This window comes from Lampris incognitus, unplaced genomic scaffold (assembly GCF_029633865.1).
Source record: "Lampris incognitus isolate fLamInc1 unplaced genomic scaffold, fLamInc1.hap2 scaffold_573, whole genome shotgun sequence".
Lineage (NCBI taxonomy): Eukaryota > Metazoa > Chordata > Actinopteri > Lampriformes > Lampridae > Lampris > Lampris incognitus.
This window is the reverse complement of record NW_026611539.1, coordinates 1-19,418: the sequence shown is the minus strand read 5'-3', so window position 1 is coordinate 19,418 and position 19,418 is coordinate 1. Positions and strand designations below refer to the sequence as shown.

General features: G+C 43.2%; 1 protein-coding gene and 1 pseudogene across 1 annotated transcript; one reads left to right on the top strand and one right to left on the bottom strand.

Moving 5' to 3' along the window:
* Positions 1 to 6: 6 nt before the first annotated feature.
* Positions 7 to 543, bottom strand: LOC130133985 (protein fem-1 homolog B-like; the record flags this gene model as incomplete). Its single annotated transcript, XM_056302130.1, has 2 exons — positions 469 to 543; positions 7 to 353 (listed from the first exon to the last, which is right to left on the bottom strand). Coding segments are annotated over exons 1-2 (351 nt in total), but the record flags the coding sequence as incomplete, so codon positions are not given.
* Positions 544 to 3,193: 2,650 nt separating this feature from the next.
* Positions 3,194 to 16,875, top strand: LOC130133984 (ceroid-lipofuscinosis neuronal protein 6 homolog; annotated as a pseudogene).
* Positions 16,876 to 19,418: the final 2,543 nt, after the last annotated feature.

Here is a 19,418-nt window from a genome sequence, read left to right as displayed (position 1 = left end):
CTTCACAATATCTAGGTGGCCCGCCTCTGCTGCAAAGTGCAGGGCTGTGGCTCCACAGTGGGCCTTGGCATTAGGGTCTGCCCCTTGCTCCAGTAGGAAACTCACCACATCCGTGTGGCCCTTGTAGGCGGCAATCATCAGGCAAGTGTTGTTGTACTTATTGGTGATGCTGATGTCTGCATTATTCTCCACCAGGTAGCGGACAATGTCTAGGCGTCCATCAAAGCAGGCTGCCCTGAGGGGAGTGGAGTTGGTGATGGTGGTGTGGTTGACATTGGCATGGTGACTCACTAGCAAGCGCACCACCTCAAAGTGTCCTGCTCCAGCTGCACACCACAAGGCTGTGGCCCCGTCTATAACATACCTGAAGGACAGGCAGTAGTTAGCAAGTTATGATAGGTACAGTAGGAACAATAATTCATTTTTGGCTAACAGCATGAAGTTAAGTGTGAATGTGGCGACACTAACCCATCGAAACGCACTGTGCCGGTCTGTTCGGTATCCACCCTGTAGTGGTCCAGAAGCAACCGGACAACTTTGTCATGTCCGTTTCTCGCTGCAATGATGAGAGGAGTGGACCTTTGGCCAGCGAGGTGAGTGACAAAGCTGAGCAAATACTGGGTCTCTGCCTCGGAGTGATTGAGCAGCAGTGCAGCCAACGTCAAGACTCGGCCCTCACTGGCCGCTTTGTAGACGTACCCAGCCAGGGACTCCATTTGGGCCCAACAGGTAGCCAGTACCTCCGCTTTCTTCGCAAGTGACGCCCACGATATGAACACCACAGCAACCCGCCTCCCATTAAAATACTGAGGGGATCACCAGCACTCACATTAAAACGTCCCTTATTCCAAGTAAACGCAACCAGGAAACGATACGCACACTTTTTAGGAAAGTTTACTTTCCGATACGTCTCATCTAGGTTGTAGCCTGTCGTCAATCTACAGATAACGTCAGCCAAATATCAGCTGAGCGAGCTAACTGTTAGCTTCACTCAGCTATCGTTAACGAGCTAATGTTAGTAAACAAACAAGCTGGCAGTTTTAATTCAAAATAATATAAAATTGAAAAGAGCGTCACCATTTTGGTTCGTCCTTAAATACGCAGCCGGTGTTATTCGTACGAAGGAAGCCCTAAACCTGAAATGTTGTCTAAGCAAAAACATACCACTTTCACCTTTGCTATTCAGTGACTTGCCGGAAGTTAGTGTTCAACGGAAAAAGAACTCCGACTCGACCTCTTCGCTAGGAAATAATCGTTCCGCACTTGCAGGAGGTGTGTGTATAGTACATTATTTTAAACCAGATATTGTACAATGTTTAGTAATTTGTTTGCACTGGATCTGTACAGTGACGTTAAAATTATAGCAATGATGACGAGGATAAAACTGAGGTAAAAAATATTACCTATTCGTCAGGTGACATATTTCTTGCCTGTAGGCAGAATTGGTAGAATTGGTCACCTCACTCTCAGAATTTCGCACAAACTACGCGGTTGCTCTAAATACTTAATTCACAATATATATTCTAAACTCAAATAACAAGAGAAAGCTGTGCGAAGGTTTAAATTAAATAATTTTACGAATTACAAAAAATAAATTAAAATACAAACAATAAACCAATCAGAGCAAGTTTTGAGTTTGAAGGTTCTTCACAAGGCCTGACTTAAAATTAACATTTCTGTGAAAGTAGGAAAGTTATGTTTTACTAGTCCATTGGAACTATGACTCTAACACAGAGGTCTGCGTAGGAGTGTGTGAGTTTTACTTTCAGTTTCTGTCTGTCTGTTTGTCTCTTATTGGATGCATTCTGGCAGTTAATTAAAAAAAAAGTTTGAAAAGTTTTTTGTCATATGTTACTTTTGTGTTCAACTGAAAGTCATGCAGTAAGTAGTTCAGTAATTTTTACTGACCAGGACACTCTCTCTCTCTCTCTCTCTCTCTCTCTCTCTCTCTCTCTCTCTCTCTCTCTCTCTCTCTCTCTCTCTCTCTTTCTCTCTCTCTCTCTCTCTCTCTCTCTCTCTCTCTCTGCCTATGTCTATATCCCCGGTGTTACTTGGTGACAAAAGCTACTGTCGTCTCCACCAGTTAGGATATTAAACTATTTTTAATTATTTCTCAATAGCAACCGCATGCTAAACAAGTTCCCTGCTTCCCGGATTACAGAGTACTCGCGTGACTCCTGTGTATTGGATACGCTTAAGCAGACAGATGTCCAGGTGAAGAACTCAGTGTAATCATATCCATCTCTGAGAAAGCTGCCTTAGCAGCTTTACAAATTTAGTCATTGGTTTCTGGGTCTTCCTTTGACCATCATGTTTTAATGGTGCTTCTACGTTTTTCACAAACATCCAACAGTAGTGAAACATAACTGATATGGATCTTATGACTCATCTTCACCATATCAACTGTACATTGATCTCTCAGCAACTGTCAGTCAGATTTTGTAGACTTGCTTCTGCTGTCTTCTCTCTGTGATTTGAAATACATCTTACAGTTAGCCACAGGCAGTTTATTCATGGCTACTGTTTTTATCTGAGCAAATATCAGTTGGAGTATCAGATTCCAACCATGCCCAACCAGATTACCAGATTATTGTCATTTATTAAAAGGGGAGGGGGTAGAGACAGATTATGGGTTTATCTCTAGGCAACTAAACCCCCTGCATCATAGTTCACCCTTTATGCAGATAGTTGATTGTCGCTTACCTTCGCTGTTTATGATGTTGTGTTTCAACATTGGGACCACCAGGAACTGGCATGTTCTTCAACACAAACAACACCAGCAAGTGGAGAGGACCAAATGACACAAGGATTACATATGTTAGCTAGACAACAGCAGAACACCGCACAATGCTGGTGAGAGACAGAAATGTTTCAGAGGAGGAGAAAAAAAACTAGATGAAAATTTCCACATCCATTTGGTTATCTTCCAAATGTTTACATCACTGTTGGACCTAAAAGCCTAAAGACAGTCCAGCAGGGCTATTTATACAGTGTGGTAGTGAGATAACTGGAGCTAAACTTCTTTAACCCCATGAGGACATTGTGTATAGACCTGCACAGTGCTCTGCAGGACGACAGCATTGCTTAGGTTAGTAGGATTACAGACAGAGAGGTTGGTCTGAAGGCAGTGTAGCATTTGGACTACTGACAGCTTGTATCAGGCCAGCAGACAGCAGGCTTTGAGGCGTGAACGATGCAGGCATCGGTCAGGAAGCGGCAGAACTCGGCTCTGCATGCGGCAGCCTTTATGTCCAGGTTTGAGAAATGAGCTTTTATATTCAGCGCTCTTAAAAGCTGCACACATCCTCCTCTCTTGAATTAGATTTTCTCATTTCTGACACACCAAGTTAATCTAAGGCAATACACCTGACAACTTCTCACAAAGATGTGCTTAAAAGAATGCATACTGTGATAATATGTACATCTGTATGTTAACATAAGCTATAGTTGTACTGTCACTGACATAGAGTATATTTTAGCACTGAAAATGAAGTTATCCAATGGTCATAAAATTTTAGTACGTTCTGTCAGTGGTGATTCTTCATGCTGATATTCATGATTTACAGTCTCAGAAAGTGATAAAGAAAAAATACTTAGAGTTGTTCACCAACTATTTACATTCAGTCCACATGTACCAAATAGATTAGCTGAATATATGAAAAACAGTTTGCCTTTGTTCTTGCACATATTCCTCGTTAACTTTTCTGCACTGGGCCTACCTATTATGCCTACAGATTGCGGATTAGAACAATAATTGTTTACTAACAACTAGGTTTTTGTTCAAAAACAAAACTGGCATTGAGCCAGAAAAGCTGACCGAGGTACAATGTTTGAGTTGAGCTTTCAGACCCAAATAATGGTAAAGGCAAAGTAAAAATGATCACTTATTTGTCGTAATTTCATTACTACAATACCTATCATATAGAGAGTCCTCAAAGATGTCTAGACCTGATATAAGAAGCTTGTCACCAAAGTGATGAGTTATGATAATGACCAGGTGACTGCCGGCAAATTCTGAATGAAATGAAAGCCACTTTATTTGACTCTGTATTCCTATAACGTATTGTATGTGTGTTCTCGGCATTCAACCCACCCCATTTTATAGCAGCAGTGGGCAGCTGCAGCGCCCGGGGAAAAGTGCAACATTTTGGCTGTAACCGTGTCAGTTAAACAACTTTCCTAGAGTTTTTGTTTGTTTGTTTTGTTTTGTTTTGTTTTGTTTTGTATTTGGCTGGTAGTAAAAGCGGCCATGGAACTGAGGCAAGAACAGGCTTAGGGAGTAACGAAATCAGCATACAAAAAAGTACAGTTATCAGTAATTAGGAACACTTTAATTTGTTCTTTCATGAAACGAAATGCCGTTTCCCCCAGCTCACAGCAGTGCAACACAAAGACAAAAACATCCAAAAACTGAAAGAACACACATATCCAAACTAATGTGGCGATACACAAATGAGGGTAGATTCACCAGGGGCTGCGGCTCCTTTAAGGCTGACATTCAGAGTGCTGACGTAGGCACTGTCTAGAGTTTCCGGGGTGGAGCCATGTTGGCAGCAGCCTAGCGGTTAGCTGGCTGCCACGAGAGGTTGCGCTGTATCGGTGTTGTTTTGTGTGGCGAGTAAACGGGATTGACTCGACTCGATCTCTCCGTCTCCTCATTCCTGCACTCCCACACTAACGCTGTCCAAGGGAACGAACACCAGCCAGGATGACTGTCGGAACCGCCGGTCTGCACGGGCTACCAGTTCGATTAGCCTGCCCCGCTACCGCGTCCTGTCAAAGCACCCTCAGCGTTTCCTCCTCGGGTGCAGCTCCAGGCTGGGGCCGTGGTCCCCGGGCCCACCGGTCGAAGCAGACCAAGCTCTCCCAGCCAGACACCCTCGACACACCTCCCCGCAATCCACACGACGACATCAAAAACACCACAGTCAACGCCAGGTGAGGCCGCCGCCAGACCGCCCTCGGTTTTATCGGAACTGCCGGTCTGTATGGGCTAGCAGTTAGCTTAGCCTGCCCCGCTTCCGCGTCCTGTCAGACCGTATTACCTCCTCGGGCGCAGCTCCGGGCAAGGCCGTGGTCCCTGGGCCCACAGGATGCAGCAGACCAAGCTCTCTCAGCCGATCCAGCGCCAGCTCTCCCAGCCATCGAACGATGACAAAACTTAACACAGACGTGGACAAAGACACTGCATGGACGGTACTGGGTGCGTTTGCCGCAAATGTGAATTCACGCCGCCATCTTCCCACACCGCTTCCCACATCGGTACTGGGTCAGGCGGCTGCAAAGGTGTGGGAAGATGGCCGCTTCCGGTTATGGAAGATGTAATCAGATTACGATACAATTTTAAAAACCGGGGATTATTTTTGGGATTACATTTAAAAAATATATTTTTTCCCACGGCACCGCGCAACTACCGCCGTGGGCTGTGCGTTTCAAATGGTGGTCACTCACTCACTCATAGACGGCCTGAGAGGGATGTTTAGTAGGGACGTTTAGGGACTCATTATTCTTTGATATATTTACAATATACAGTTAAAAATTCCTCGGAGTAATAATAATAATCTAACTAAAATGGAAGGAGTCTGTCTGTCTGTCCCCCTATTTTCGCGGTACCCGTTTGTTGTGTCTGTCTGTCGTAATACATTAAATTAGACCAATTAAATAGAAACTCGTGGCACAGTATCCAACTCTTTGCTTTTATCCCGTATGCCGCTCATTGATTGGATGCGAGACTCCAGTTCTTTTTACTGGTTTTATTTACACCGTAGAACTAAAAGTGCAGACAGACGAAGAAAAAACATCAGCTTGTACAATCATTAGGAAAATAGCGCTGCTTAGCACTGCAGCTAATACAGATAAAGAAAACATAGGCTAATGCTAACCACTTTAGCCTGCTTCTCAACCAACGGCAGAGTTATCTTGGCTATTCCTCCCAGGCAATCTTCTCAGTCCAAATACGATGCTTGAACATACACTTTTCTTCAATCTTACATGCAGTCTTTCATATGTAACTGTAGTGAAAAACTACAAAGCATGGAGTGACCAAAAAACAAAAACGAACTAGCAAGATTACAGTACTACTACAGGCGCTTCTCAGTCCTTGTGTGAACTTACTTCCGGTTTTGAGAATGTCAAAATAAAGGCAAGTATTTCAAATAAAAGCACATAGAACGGCTGCAATTACATCCCGGCCGGCGCACAATGCATTTTCTCATGACATCCTCCCTATGGATACTGACAGGTGTCAAACAACTAACCAATACATGACATCCCCCTTTTCCTTGGAAACAAATTTACAATTTACAAAACAGTTGTCAACAGTGGCATTGCAACAACAATAAAAAATGCTCACAAACATCTGACAAACTTGTCTTTCCAAACAACTAGTGCTTAAACATGTTTTAACATCAACTATTGTCTGCACATCAACATCACTCATATAGTTTATGCACAGATTAGGTTGTGACGTAATACACATATTAGGTTGTGACGTAATCAGACATCCTAGTGGGTGGTCTTTTATCCCTTTGAGGTCTGGTTGTGTTGGTCATGTCTGGCGTGTTAGTGTCAGTGGGTACTGTCTGTGTCACAGTGGTAACATGTATCAAAGTCCACTGTACTGTCCTCTCTTCCCTTTGTCTTCTCCTGCTCACAGAGTCACTCTGTTGGTCCACTGGTCCAGTATCTTTTAACAAATGTGGTGTTTCTAGAGTAGTGTGCTCCCTCTGGAGATTCTACAACTACTTGATTCCCTGTCTTATTTATCACTTTGTGGGGCGTCGCATTGAAAGGCGTAGTGAACTTGTCCATTTTTTCCTTATGTATTAGAACTGTATCGCCTATGTCCACTTCTGAATACTGTGCTCATCGCCGTTCATCTGCGTACAGTTTGGATTTGCCCTTTTGTCACGCACTAGCATGTCTGCGTGTAACTCCGTGATCTCTGGCAGCTTTCCTTTCATTTTGTGTTTAAAGAGCAACTCGGCTGGGCTCTTCCCTGTTGTGGCGTGGTCAACGCTCCTGTACACGGTCACATACGCTCTAAGCTCACGTTTCCAATCGAGTGCTTCTGACTGAGCCATCCTGATCCTCTTCATCAAGGATGCATTTTGTCACTCGACTTCTCCATTAGCCTGGGCCAATTTTAATGTTGTTTTCAGGTGTTTAGTCCCGTTGTTGAAACAGAAGTTTCTGAATAATTCTGACCTGAACTGGGGGGGCGTTGTCGTTCTTACAGGAGATAGGCAGACCATGGCAGCTAAAGATAGACTCTAAGCTATCAAAACCTAGTTGTTCCTTATCCAATGCGAGGGTCTAAGGATAAGATGTTGTGTTGCTGTAAAGCCCTCTGAGGCAAATTTGTAATTTGTCATATGGGGCTATATAATTGACTTGACTTGTTTGTTTTAAAGTTCCCCCTGCAGTGCTTGTTGATGACATTGTAGTAATAACTTGTCATATTGATTTTTATATTTTTCAGTTTCAATACATGCACTGCAGATGAACAGAAAGCAAGTTATCTGTATGTGTAAGTATTATGAAATGTGTTATGAAATATAAGGCCAGTAGCTGGTGGTGATGCCATATGGTCATATAGTGATTATGGTCAGCAGCTGTTTGATCATCCCTGCCAGCTCCCCTCTCAGAAAAAATGTATTTAACCTGCTGATGAGACAGCTGTGCTATGGCTTGACGTCTGGATGTGCGACTGATAAACCAGAAGCAATTAGATTTGGATGATGTCTTTCAGAATGGCGTCCATCCATCCCACGGGCACTTCGGCCAATCGGCAGGCAGCCACAGTCAGTGCTTTCTGGCTGCAAAAGTTTTGAACTGAATTTTGAGTCATGAGGACAGCACTTATTGAAGAGTCCCAGGATTGACATGTGGGTTGGGGGGGGTCAGGGGGACACTATTAGTTAGTAAGGTTCCATTCCTCTCTAACAAAACAAACTTCTTTGTTTGATATTGTTTCAAACAGATTTTGTTTTGAAGTATTTCATGTCCACCACCACAGTGCGTGAATGTGCCATACAAGTCAGCATGTTCTGCTTTTGTTTGACACACAACAGTTTAGGAATGAACATGAACGGCAGTAAGGCTGTACAAACACAAGAGTAACCTATACCCTCATTCACTTAACTACTCTGTGATATCAAACACAGATCTATTCATTGTACACCTACAAATGATCAAAAATGTACTTTTAGAGATTTCCTCAAACTTTTCCGCTTTTATTTTGTAACTGAAATCAGTTTATGTTATGATCTCTCAATGTCAAGATACAATAGTGTGTGCTATTTGCACATCTTCTTCCTTCAAGAAAAACATTGGCTATGTTCTGGCAGTCAGATGAGACACACTGCTGGGTAGAAAGAGGATTTGAATTCAGACTACAATAGGAGTAGCAGCCATACTGGTTTTGGTTGTGGCTTGGGTAAATAATTGTGATGGAGGCTTCATTTGGCTTTTGTCAGTTATAATGAATCACCGTCAGGCAACACACCAACACTCATGTACACTCCCCGAACTTCCCCAAGGTCACCTAGCCTCTACGTTTTCCTGTATAACATATATCACACAGTATATGCGCAAGAGCATTTGACTACCGTATATGACAGCTTCGAAATGCTGGTCCAGGATAGACAGATGGCATCACTGGAGCTGATTTTTTATTTTTATTTTTTGTCCTGGATGTGGTTTTCCTGATCAGATGTAAAATCCTAGCCAACTTCTGTCACGTGTAAAAATGAAGGATAGGAGCACAGGCCACATGTCATCTGTTCACAACTTCCAAATGTTCATCAGACACTTCCAACTACTCTGTTACCGGGGCTAAAATCGCTGCGTTTGAATGCAGTTAGTCCAAAGAGTAAAACCCACTTATCCTTTACTTTATCTGCTTTAGAAGGATGTCTTCTGGCATACCAGCATTTTCTCTTCAATTTAAAAATTAATATAATGAAGTACAACAACTAGTAGTTAATGTAATAACAACCCTATTAACTAATCCTTGCAAGCATGCTTGTCTAAATCAATGAAGAATTATATGCTTTGTCTTCCTTTGTTTTTGGTTAAGAAATTGCTCACTTAGTTATTTTCACACTTTAATCATTCCCTTGTAGACGATGTTTTCCTCTCTAGGGCCTTCTCTGTTAATTCTTCTTCTATTAAGGAAAAACATTCTTTAATATTTCAGTAGTATTTAATCTCTGTCCTTTTTCACAAGATAAACTAACATGTTACATGCGAACAACATCTCTCCTCACTTTGTAACACACTAACTTATTATCTTAACACCATGCTCACATATCTGTCTATAATGGGCGGCATGGTAGCGAGGTAGCGGGGTTGTACAACCTTGGGGGTCATCCCGGGTCCTTTGTGTGTGGAGTTGCATGTTCTCCCCGTGTCTGTGGTGGGTTTTCTTCAGGTGCTCCGGTTTCCCCCACCATCAAAAAAACATGCATGTTAGGGGTTATACTCCTGTCTGTGCTCTTGACCAAGGCAATGGGAAAAGAACTGGAGTTGGTCCTCGGGCGCTGCAGCTGCCCACTGCTCCTAGCTACACAGAGCACAGTTAGGATGGGTTAATTTGCAGTAAATGAATTTCCCCAAGGGGATTGATTAAAGAAACGTATATTGTGTTTATGGACTCTCTTCTCCTGGGATCACCACCTTGCCGTGGTGGAGAAGCTTGCGTGTACCAATGATCCCAAGAGCTATGCTATCCGGAGCTTGGCTCCTGGGAGGGTCACCCAAAGCAAATAGGTCAAGGGGGAGGTTCCAGACAAAGCATGATCCAACAAAGACCTCAATGGCGGAATGTGTGGAAGATGTCCCCAGGTCACAATGGCAGTGAAGGCGGCTGAAGGCTGTAACAGAGGGTAGTCCCCAATCATCTTGGTTCTCCATGCCATTGGATTCTGGCCACCCCCTGCCAAGGATCATGTGGTAGCTGCAGGCGCATCAGCCTCTCCACATGAAAAGCTGTCACGTGCAGGTGTTCTCCCGCAGATATACCCACAAGGACCTAGAAGGAGGACAGTGCTCGACCCTGAGTGACCGCGATGATGATGATTATGGTCTCTCTCTGTCCTTTATTCTTTTTTTCTGTCTTTCGGGTGAGACATTAAACAGAGGTCCTGACTCACTCTAGTCTTTAAAGATCCCATGGCACTTATTGCAAAGAGTAGGGGGTTCCCCGGTGTCCTGGCAAAATTCCCAACCTGGCTCTCTCCATCTGGCCACCTAATCATCCCCCCATGTAATTGGCTTAATGATTCCTCCCTCGCCACCTCAAGCTGATGTGTGGGGAGTGTTCTGGTACAAAAATGGCTACCGTGCATCACCCAGGTGGGTGCGACACATTGGTGGTGGTTGAGATGAGTTACGTCCTTCAATGTGAAGTGCTTTGGATGTCTAGAAAAGCGCTATATAAATGTAATGATGATGATGATGATGATGATTACTATTATTATTTATAGCATGCTAACATGTTTTATATATATATATATATATATATATATATATATATATATATATATATATATATATATATATATCTGTCTCTCCACTAGGCCTGGGCCCAGAAAGGGGGAGTCGGTTGTCCTGAAACCTCAGTTCCACTATGACCTCTGGCTCAGCTTTACCCTCCACAACTGGGTCCTAGATGTAGGCAGGCCCATGCCAAGGTAATGAGATGAGTGTTTTGTTGACATAAACATAAAATGTGTCTGCAGTTTTGGTTTTTCATTCTGATCAGGCTGTATAATTCAAAATTTTAATTATGAAGTACATATAGAGCAGCATTAAAGGCCTACTTGGAATGGATGGAAGGATAGATGGATGCAGGGATAAATAAATAAATGGAGGGAGTTTAGATAGATAGATAGATAGATAGATAGATAGATAGATAGATAGATAGATTGATAGATAGATAGATAGATAGATAGACAGCTATTCTCAATCTACAATTAATTTTGATTATGATATTTCCCTTCCCAGCTCCTGCTCCCAGCGCAGTGGTTTCCTGTGAACAGGCCCTGTGCTGAAGACTACCTTCATATGGTTTACAACATCATCACGCCATATTTACTGCTCAAGGTAACTTCAACTAGTTCTATAATATCAGCACTGCTGTTCTAGAGGTGAACACAATCCCAGCTATGTTAGTCTAAAGCACAGTGGTAGTTCCTTTTGTCTGTAACCCGTGGTCAAACAATACAGTCAGGGTTTTTTTCTAGTGTCGTTTCCCAGTGCTTTTGTTCAGCTTTGTTTGTTTCCTGACCTCTTTCTTGCCGGTTTTCATCCTCCTCGTCTGTATGTCTTTGTCCATGTTCTCAACCCTGTCTTTGAGTGTGCATTTGGGTTCGTTCTGGGAAATGTAACAATCGTGTAATTCATAAAAGTAGCATTGTGGTGAAGTTGGGGTGAAGGATCATCTGAAAAGACACTGAGCCCTGCTTCTTTCAAACATCTAATGGAAACTCAGCGTGCTTGAGATAGGTCTTGTGTGTAATATTTCAGGTTCCCTGAAGAATGACATGACTATATCAGAAGGGGTTGCTGAATGGTCTGATTTAAGCAAACTTAACAATTAGTGCCAACCCAACTCCCCAGATTTCTGCATCCAAAAAAAAAGGAGCTGGGCCGGCTCATGTTTTTGTTGTTGATGACCCACCCCCCATAAGACTTTACGTACACTTGCACTTAAGCAGCGATTGCAACAAACAATATCTAATGAGAAGTTTATAAATGGCAAACATCAGGAATTATGACATCTATTTGCAACCTTTCTATTAAATTTGTCGTCCTTTTCATGGTTTGTTGGTGCTATTTACACTGCTCAACAGTAGAGGGCAGGCTCAAGTGGAAGTACAAATAGCACCTTGGAAAGACAGGATGTAAATTAGGAAGGCTGTATTACAGCTTCCAAAAATATGGGGGGGGGGTCTTGCACTCCCCAACTTCACACAATACTACTGGGCTTGTAATTTTCAGAAGATTCTATATTGGCTGCATAATCCAGATAATGAATCTCCTATTTGGGCCCTTGTGGAACAGTTATCTGCCCCCTTTTCATTGCACTCTGTTATTTGCTCCCAACTGCCACTACCCATTACCTTCAGTACAAATTCAGTAGTTACACAGTCAGTAAAAATCTGAGCCCAGTTCAGAAACATTTTGGTTTGCACAGACCCTCTACTCATGCTCCAGTTTTTAATAATTGTACATTTGGACCTTCATTGACAGACTATTCATTCCATATTTTGTTCTGTTTGTCTTATAAACCAGTGCAAAAATGCAATAAAAATATTATAAGGAAAAATTCTCTGGCTAACAAAATTACCAAAATTTAGCAAATTGGATCCATAGATTAGGAAGATATGGCTCTATAGATTTTGCTGATGCTGAGTATTTCTTTTCAAGCCCAAACCTGTTTTCCCTCCATTATAGTTGAATGAGCGCAGCCCCAATGCCCTGCCCTGTCCAGCCGTCTACCTCTGCATCATCACCTTTGTAATGGGAGCCAGCATCCAACCTGGTGGGAAACTCCATCAATCAGCGGCTCCTACTGATTGGCCACCAGTTCCATCTGTCCATCAGAGAAAATCCAGTGCTCAAGAACCTCAAACCTGCCTCTCTGGTTTGTGCTGAATCGGGAGAAAAGGAGATCTAAAATTAAAACTAAATCAAAACCTGTTGTAGCCGCTTGAGCAGCAAGGGAGGAAGTATCACCATTTTATTTTGCTGTTGAGTGTCATGTCACGATGACTGTAACCACTCATATGCTAACAGTAGACAAGGCTAAAACTGTTCCTCCGTCAAACAAGAGAGCCAGAAGCAAGTTTCTTTACTTAAAGTGGACAACTGATCGTATTGACCACCCAGCAAAATTATCAGTGCACAAATAGTTAATTTTCCCTCAACTATCTCTGTACATTGATACCCTGATATTAATCTCCATACTATATCTACACTCTCTGTCTGCACCAAGACCACCTACTTTTTATGTTGTAATACATGAAATGTCCTTCCTGGATGTGTAGTTAACTTTGGCCTTTTCTGAGTTCTGGTAAGAGTTTGAACTATGGATCTGTGTTCAAATCGGGGGAAAAAAACAACAAATCACATAACAACAAATCAAACAGGAAACGAATAAATGGGCTTATTGCTCCACCATGTCTTCAGGTAGGACTAAGGGGAAAAGCTTACATAATCCCCCTTAAAATTAGTAATTTTATATATGTGGATGACTGCATGATTCTTGTGATTGTGATAATTCTTCAACACTTGTTCTTTAACATGCTGTTTGACAGATTGACTCATTTGAACTCCTGCACTACTATGAGAAGACCCTCGGCCATTCCATGTGGTAAGAAGACATCTAATTGTAAATCACATAGTACCTGACCAGTATAGTTCCAGCCTCTCCCCCCATTGACCTCTGACAGTGAACATGTACAACCACAGACATCTACCGTCAGCCGCTAAAAAAGCCAAAACATTTTATTTTGAGACACTGGAAGGTCTCCTGTGCAACCACAGCATGTTACTGTCAGTGGGTGGCGGCTGCTCAGTACAACCACAGTGGAGCACCTGGGAATTAGTGGATGAATGGTATTGGGTGGCAGGGGCAATGTCGGTAGTTAGATTATTCTCATTCTCTCTCTCTTTCCTCCAGGAACGTTCCTTTCTTCCTCATCCTGTTCCTCTATTTCAGCGGCTGTTTCACCCATCTGACGGAGGAAAGGATGCCCCAGACAGCTGGCTCCTCCTGGTTCCCAGTGCTGTCTACTATTGGTCAGTGTGGTTCTACAGGATGGTATGGTTCAACTGAGTCTTATTGCTGGTTAGCATGGTTTTTCTGGTCCATGTGTTTTGTTTTTTTTTCTGCTCAGTTATTACAGTGGCTTATATTAAATTATATTATTTAATTACACACACACACACACACACACACACACACACACACACACACATATATCCATCCAGCCATTATCCAAGCTGCCTATCCTAATTGGGGTTGCGGGATGCTGGAGCCTATCCCAGCAGTTATTATATAATATAATTATAATAATTGTATACTTATATTAGATTATTTATAATAATTGCATAATTATATTATATTATATTATATTATATTATATTAGAGGGACAGCTCAGGTTGGATGGTTTGGAGACAAAGCAAGAGAGGCAAGATTGAGATGGTTTGGACATGTGTGGAGGAGAGATGCTGGGTATATTGGGAGAAGGATGCTGAATATGGAGCTGCCAGGCAAGAGGAAAAGAGGAAGGCCAAAGAGGAGGTTTATGGATGTGGTGAGGGAGGACATACAGGTGGCTGGTGTGACAGAGAAAGACGCAGAGGACAGGAAGAAATGGAAATGGATGATCTGTTGTGGCGACCCCTACCAAGAGCAGCCGAAAGTAGTAGTAGTAGTAGTAGTAGTAGTAGTAGTTGTTGTTGTTATTACAGTGGCTTGTAAAGAGTCAGAGACAGTTATGAAACGGCTCCTGCTGGGCAATGGAATGCAGTTTATCGAGTAGTTGAAAAGAAAAAGTAAAAAGAAGTGCTGGAACAAATGAAAGCGTTGGGACATTTCTGTTAAAGAGAATCAGCCACTCTTCTGAGTCAAAGAATAACGTCTAAAAAGGTGAAAGTCACAAAGCTGAAATGTGTTGGTGTGTGGTTTCTATTCTTTCCCCACAGCCACGCCCTGTTAAAGGCGTTTTAACGTTCTGTATTGGAGTGGAAATTTTCTTCAAGACCGCCAAGTCTGACGTCTTTAAACTACTGGTTGCGAATTGTCATTAAAAAAAAAATACATTGACCTTTCCCCATTGCTATCCTCTGTCAGTCCGGTTACAGAATGAAGAAAGGTAACTTTTTTTCTATTTTGGGGGGAAAGGGGGAATTTCCCCCCTTTTTCTCCAAATTGTACTTGGCCAATTACTCCACTCTTCCAAGCCGTCCCGGTCGCCGCTCCACCTCCTCTGCCGATCCGGGGAGGGCTGCATACTACCACATACCTCCTCCGATACATGTGGAGTCGCCAGCCGCTTCTTTTCACCTGACAGTGAGGAGTTTCACCAGGGGGATGTAGCGCATGGGAGGATCACGCTATTCCCCCCAGTTCCCCCTCCCCCTTGAACAGGCACCCCGACCGAACTTCAGGTTAGAATGGACTCAATGATGGAGATGTAGAAATTCACCATCATTGTCTGTGGCAGGTTGAATTTTTTCAGCTGCCAGAGGAAGTACATCCTCTGTTGATGAGGGAGCTGATGTTTAGCACCAAGCTCTCACAAAGCTTTCTCCCACTTGAGGTCCTGCACGATGGTGGTGCCCAGGAAACTGAAACATAGGGTGGGGTGGGTGGGGGATTCTCCCGAAGTCCACTACCCTCTCCACTGTCTTCAGGGGTTTTTGCTCCAGGTTCTGGTTGCACCAGGAAGCCAGGTGGTCCACCTCCCATCTGTAAACAAACTTGTCACCCTCAGAGATGACTCCGATGACAGTGGTGTTGTCTGCAAACTTCAGGAGCTTGACAGATGTCTGGAGGTGCAGCCATTGGTGTGTAGAGTGAGAAGAGCCACAGGGACAGGACGCAACCTTTGGGGGCACCGGTGCTGATAGACCAAGGCCTCAAGACATGCTTCCCCATCTTCTCATGCTGACTCCTGTCAGTCAGGAAGTCAGTGATCCACCTGTAGGTGGAGTGGAGCATGTGGAGCTGGGAGAGTCTATCCTGGAGGACAGCAGGGCTGATTGTGTTGAACGCAGAGCTAAAGTCCACAAACAGGATCCTGGAATAGGTACCAGGAGAGTCCAAGTGAAGCAGGATGGATTGGACAGCCATGTTGATGACAGCCATGTCATCTGTGGACCTGTTGGCTCCGTATGTGAACTGTAGCGGATCCAAGAGAGGAGTGGGGATGGACTTGAGGTGTGAAAGCACAAGGCATTCAAAAGTCTTCATATGATGGATGTCTTGATGCATGCTCAATAATCCAGTTGTGGAAATCCCAGAAATCTGAATCGGGTCATCTGGACACAAAGTTTAACGGGATAAATGTATCATTACTCAGCTAAGTGACTTCGTTGGTCTCAGCTTAGTGCAGGTATCCCCAACCTTGCAAACAGTACAGCTACATAACTACCTAAACAGGTAATCTAACACCGGTTTCATATGCAAATTGCTGTGACCACTTGGTAACTGAAATTAACGGTCATGGCAATTTGCGTATGATACCTCAATTAGAATTCAGGAACTTAAATCTAATGAGATGCTAACAAAGTCAGATCCATTTTGGAGTAATTATGTGGTTCAGTGACTGCACTATTCAAAACAAATCCCGGAAGAGCTGCCTTGAGTGGACTTGAACCTGCTGGTTTGTGGGTTGAGATGTCAGGTGGAGCAGTGATGCTTTTTGATCATCTGCTTACATGAGCTTTTGTTAACATCTGACAGGTACCTGATCACAGAGGGGCAGATTTTCATCCTCTTCGTCTTCACCTTCTTTGCCATGGCAGCCACTGTGCTGCATCAGCGGAGGAAGGGCCTGGTTCCTGATGGCAACGGCCTCTTCCTGCTCTACAGGTACACATATACACACAGATATACCCAAACATACAAGAACACATACACAGACACACATAGATGACCTGGTCTCACATCTTAAACTGGTTTCTGTCTATATAACATCGAAATTACCTTGTCCTGATTTGGTTGTAGTTTTTCAGTGGCTCTGGGCCTGGTGGTGGTCTGGGTGGTTTGCCTGTGGAATGACAGCATTTTGAGAAGGAAGTACCCTGGGGTCATCTACGTGCCTGAGCCCTGGGCCTTCTACACCCTCCACCTATGCTAACAGACCTCCCTGTATCCAAGCTACTTATTTAAATACGAATGCATACTGTTACTCTGACCTTGTGTGACTTTACCATGTCTCTTAACAAACCATTATATCCATTATGTATAGTGTGATGGCTGTACTCGCAGCCACACATTTGTAGTTCATTTTGCCCTAATTTAGTTTATTTTAGGCCCATCACATTTCATATCACAAACAAATGAATGACATGACATAGGTTTTCTTTCATACATCATACTTGTACTTTATTCAGCAGTTTTGACAGGACGTTGGTTCTGTTTCTTAGTTCACACATTTCGTTAACTTTTGTACAGTCAACACTCTGGTTTATCTTTAGTTTGGAGTTGTTCTGGTTCTTGGTTCTTGGGTTACCAGTGCTGGGGGTGCCACTGCTGGAGGACATCTTGCCAGGCCTGAGCAAAAGACATGCTCCACAGAGCAGAGCTATTAAATACAGGGGGGCCAGTTGGGCTCTACCAGCTACCCACCACATCATAGGGGGGAACTAGTATTCTTGATTTAGATGTTGCTTTTTTATTTTATTTAGAATATGTTAAGTTTTGGTTCTTTTGCTTTGGCTACTATTTAAATGAGTTAACTTTTTGAAGAATTTTCCTGGTTTTTTTTTGTTATTTGTAGTTTAATTGGTAGTGTTGTTTATGTGTTACTCCTTTTGTTTCAAAATGGTCTGACCACCCAGTATATATATATATATATATATATTCCCCATTGTGTTCAGTTTGCCAGATCAGTTTGGTATGTTGAGTTTGTTGTGTTCAGTTTCTTAATTTGGCATAAAAAGTTCTGTTTTGTTGACCTCTTTTATGGGCCCAGAGCTTTTTGTTGTCTGTGGGGAATTGTTTTTGGACAGATAAAAACCCCTTTTTTGAAGATAAAAAAAAAAAACTACCTGCGATTCCTCTTGCCTACCAGCCCGGTCCCTTACAATAGTCAAAGAAGTCCTTTGTTGTCTCGGAGACCCCATTTACACCTGGTATTAAAATGCAGTCTGTATCCGGACACGCTATCCATCCATCCAGCCTATCCCAGCAGTCATTGGGCGGCAGGCAGGGAGACACCCTGTGAAGGCTGCCAGACCATCAAAGGATGTTTGTAGTGTATATATGTATGTGTGTGTGTGTGTGTGTGTGTGTGTGTATGTATATATGTATATATATATATATATATATATATATATATACATGGTCCTTGTATAACCAAAGTGAGAGCTGTGTCCGCATTCTCGGCACAAAGTCAAACACATTTTCGGTGGGTGTCTGACTCCGCCAAGGTTGTCCCTTGTGTCCGATTCTGTTTGTGATATTCATGGGCAGGGTCTCAAGGCCCAGCCAAGGTGAGAAATGTGTCTGTTTTGGGAACCTCAGAATTGGATTTCTGCTCTTCGCAGATGATGTGGTTTTGTTGGCTTCATCAGAACAAGACCTCTGGCCCGCACTAGGGCGGTTTGCAGCTGAGTGTGAAATGGCCGGGATGAGAGTCAGCACCTCCAAGTCTGAGGCCATGGTTCTCTACCGGAAAATGGTGGATTGCTCCCTCCGGGTTGGGGATGAGTTGTTGCCTCAAGTGAAGGAGTTCAAGTATCTCGGGGTCTTGATCACGAGTGAGGGTAGGATGGAGCGGGAGATTGACAGGTGGGTTGGTGCAGCACCAGCAGTAATGTGGACGTTGTAAGGAAAATTGCGCGTTAATGTGAGGTGTAAATGCATCATGATCGGAATGTGGTCGGATCTGCCTGACCACATCTGGAGGTAGTCTGGCTCGCATTGTGTTCGGATCTTAGCTAGGTGTAAACGCAATCTGTACAACGTGCCGGCATCCGTATTTATGCAACGCCATCATTCCCCCTCTGACCCCGAATACCACTGAACACCCCTCGCATCAGAAGTTAGCCAACCTGATGAAAATGTAAAGAAAGTAGGCTATACAGTGCCTGGTAGAAATGGAAGATTCGAGCCCCTGGAAATGAGATGTTTATTAACCTTACAGGGTGACAGCGCTGTCCAAGCAAAACGGGACAGCGGTACAGTAATAGCATCTTTGGCGGTCTTACACCTGGCATGTTGACACCTAGTGTAGCACACTTGATAAGAATGACACTTACAAGGGCTGATGTTTTTGTTGTTTTACTCCATCTGTCAAATAGACATTACAGAGGACACGTTTTCAGAGCATGGCTCACTATAAGAACGGCAACACTCATCTACAATTTATACACAATAAGAGCACCAAATAATATTCATCCATAAATTCACATTAGTCTTGCCTACAGCTAGCAAAGCTAAACAGTATATAACGTTACGGAACATGGGGGGATCAAAATAGCAACACACATAGGCCTACCTTCATATTTACACAGTGTGGAGACACTAAACATAGTAAAGGGAAAGACTAATCACACATACAGACAATGTCAAAGCCAAGCTACAGAACAATGGGTTCAGACCGCGGGAGCTATGGCTATGCTAACGTTAGCAACTCGCTAGCAATCTAGCTAACGTTAGCCAGTGATATGACGTTAT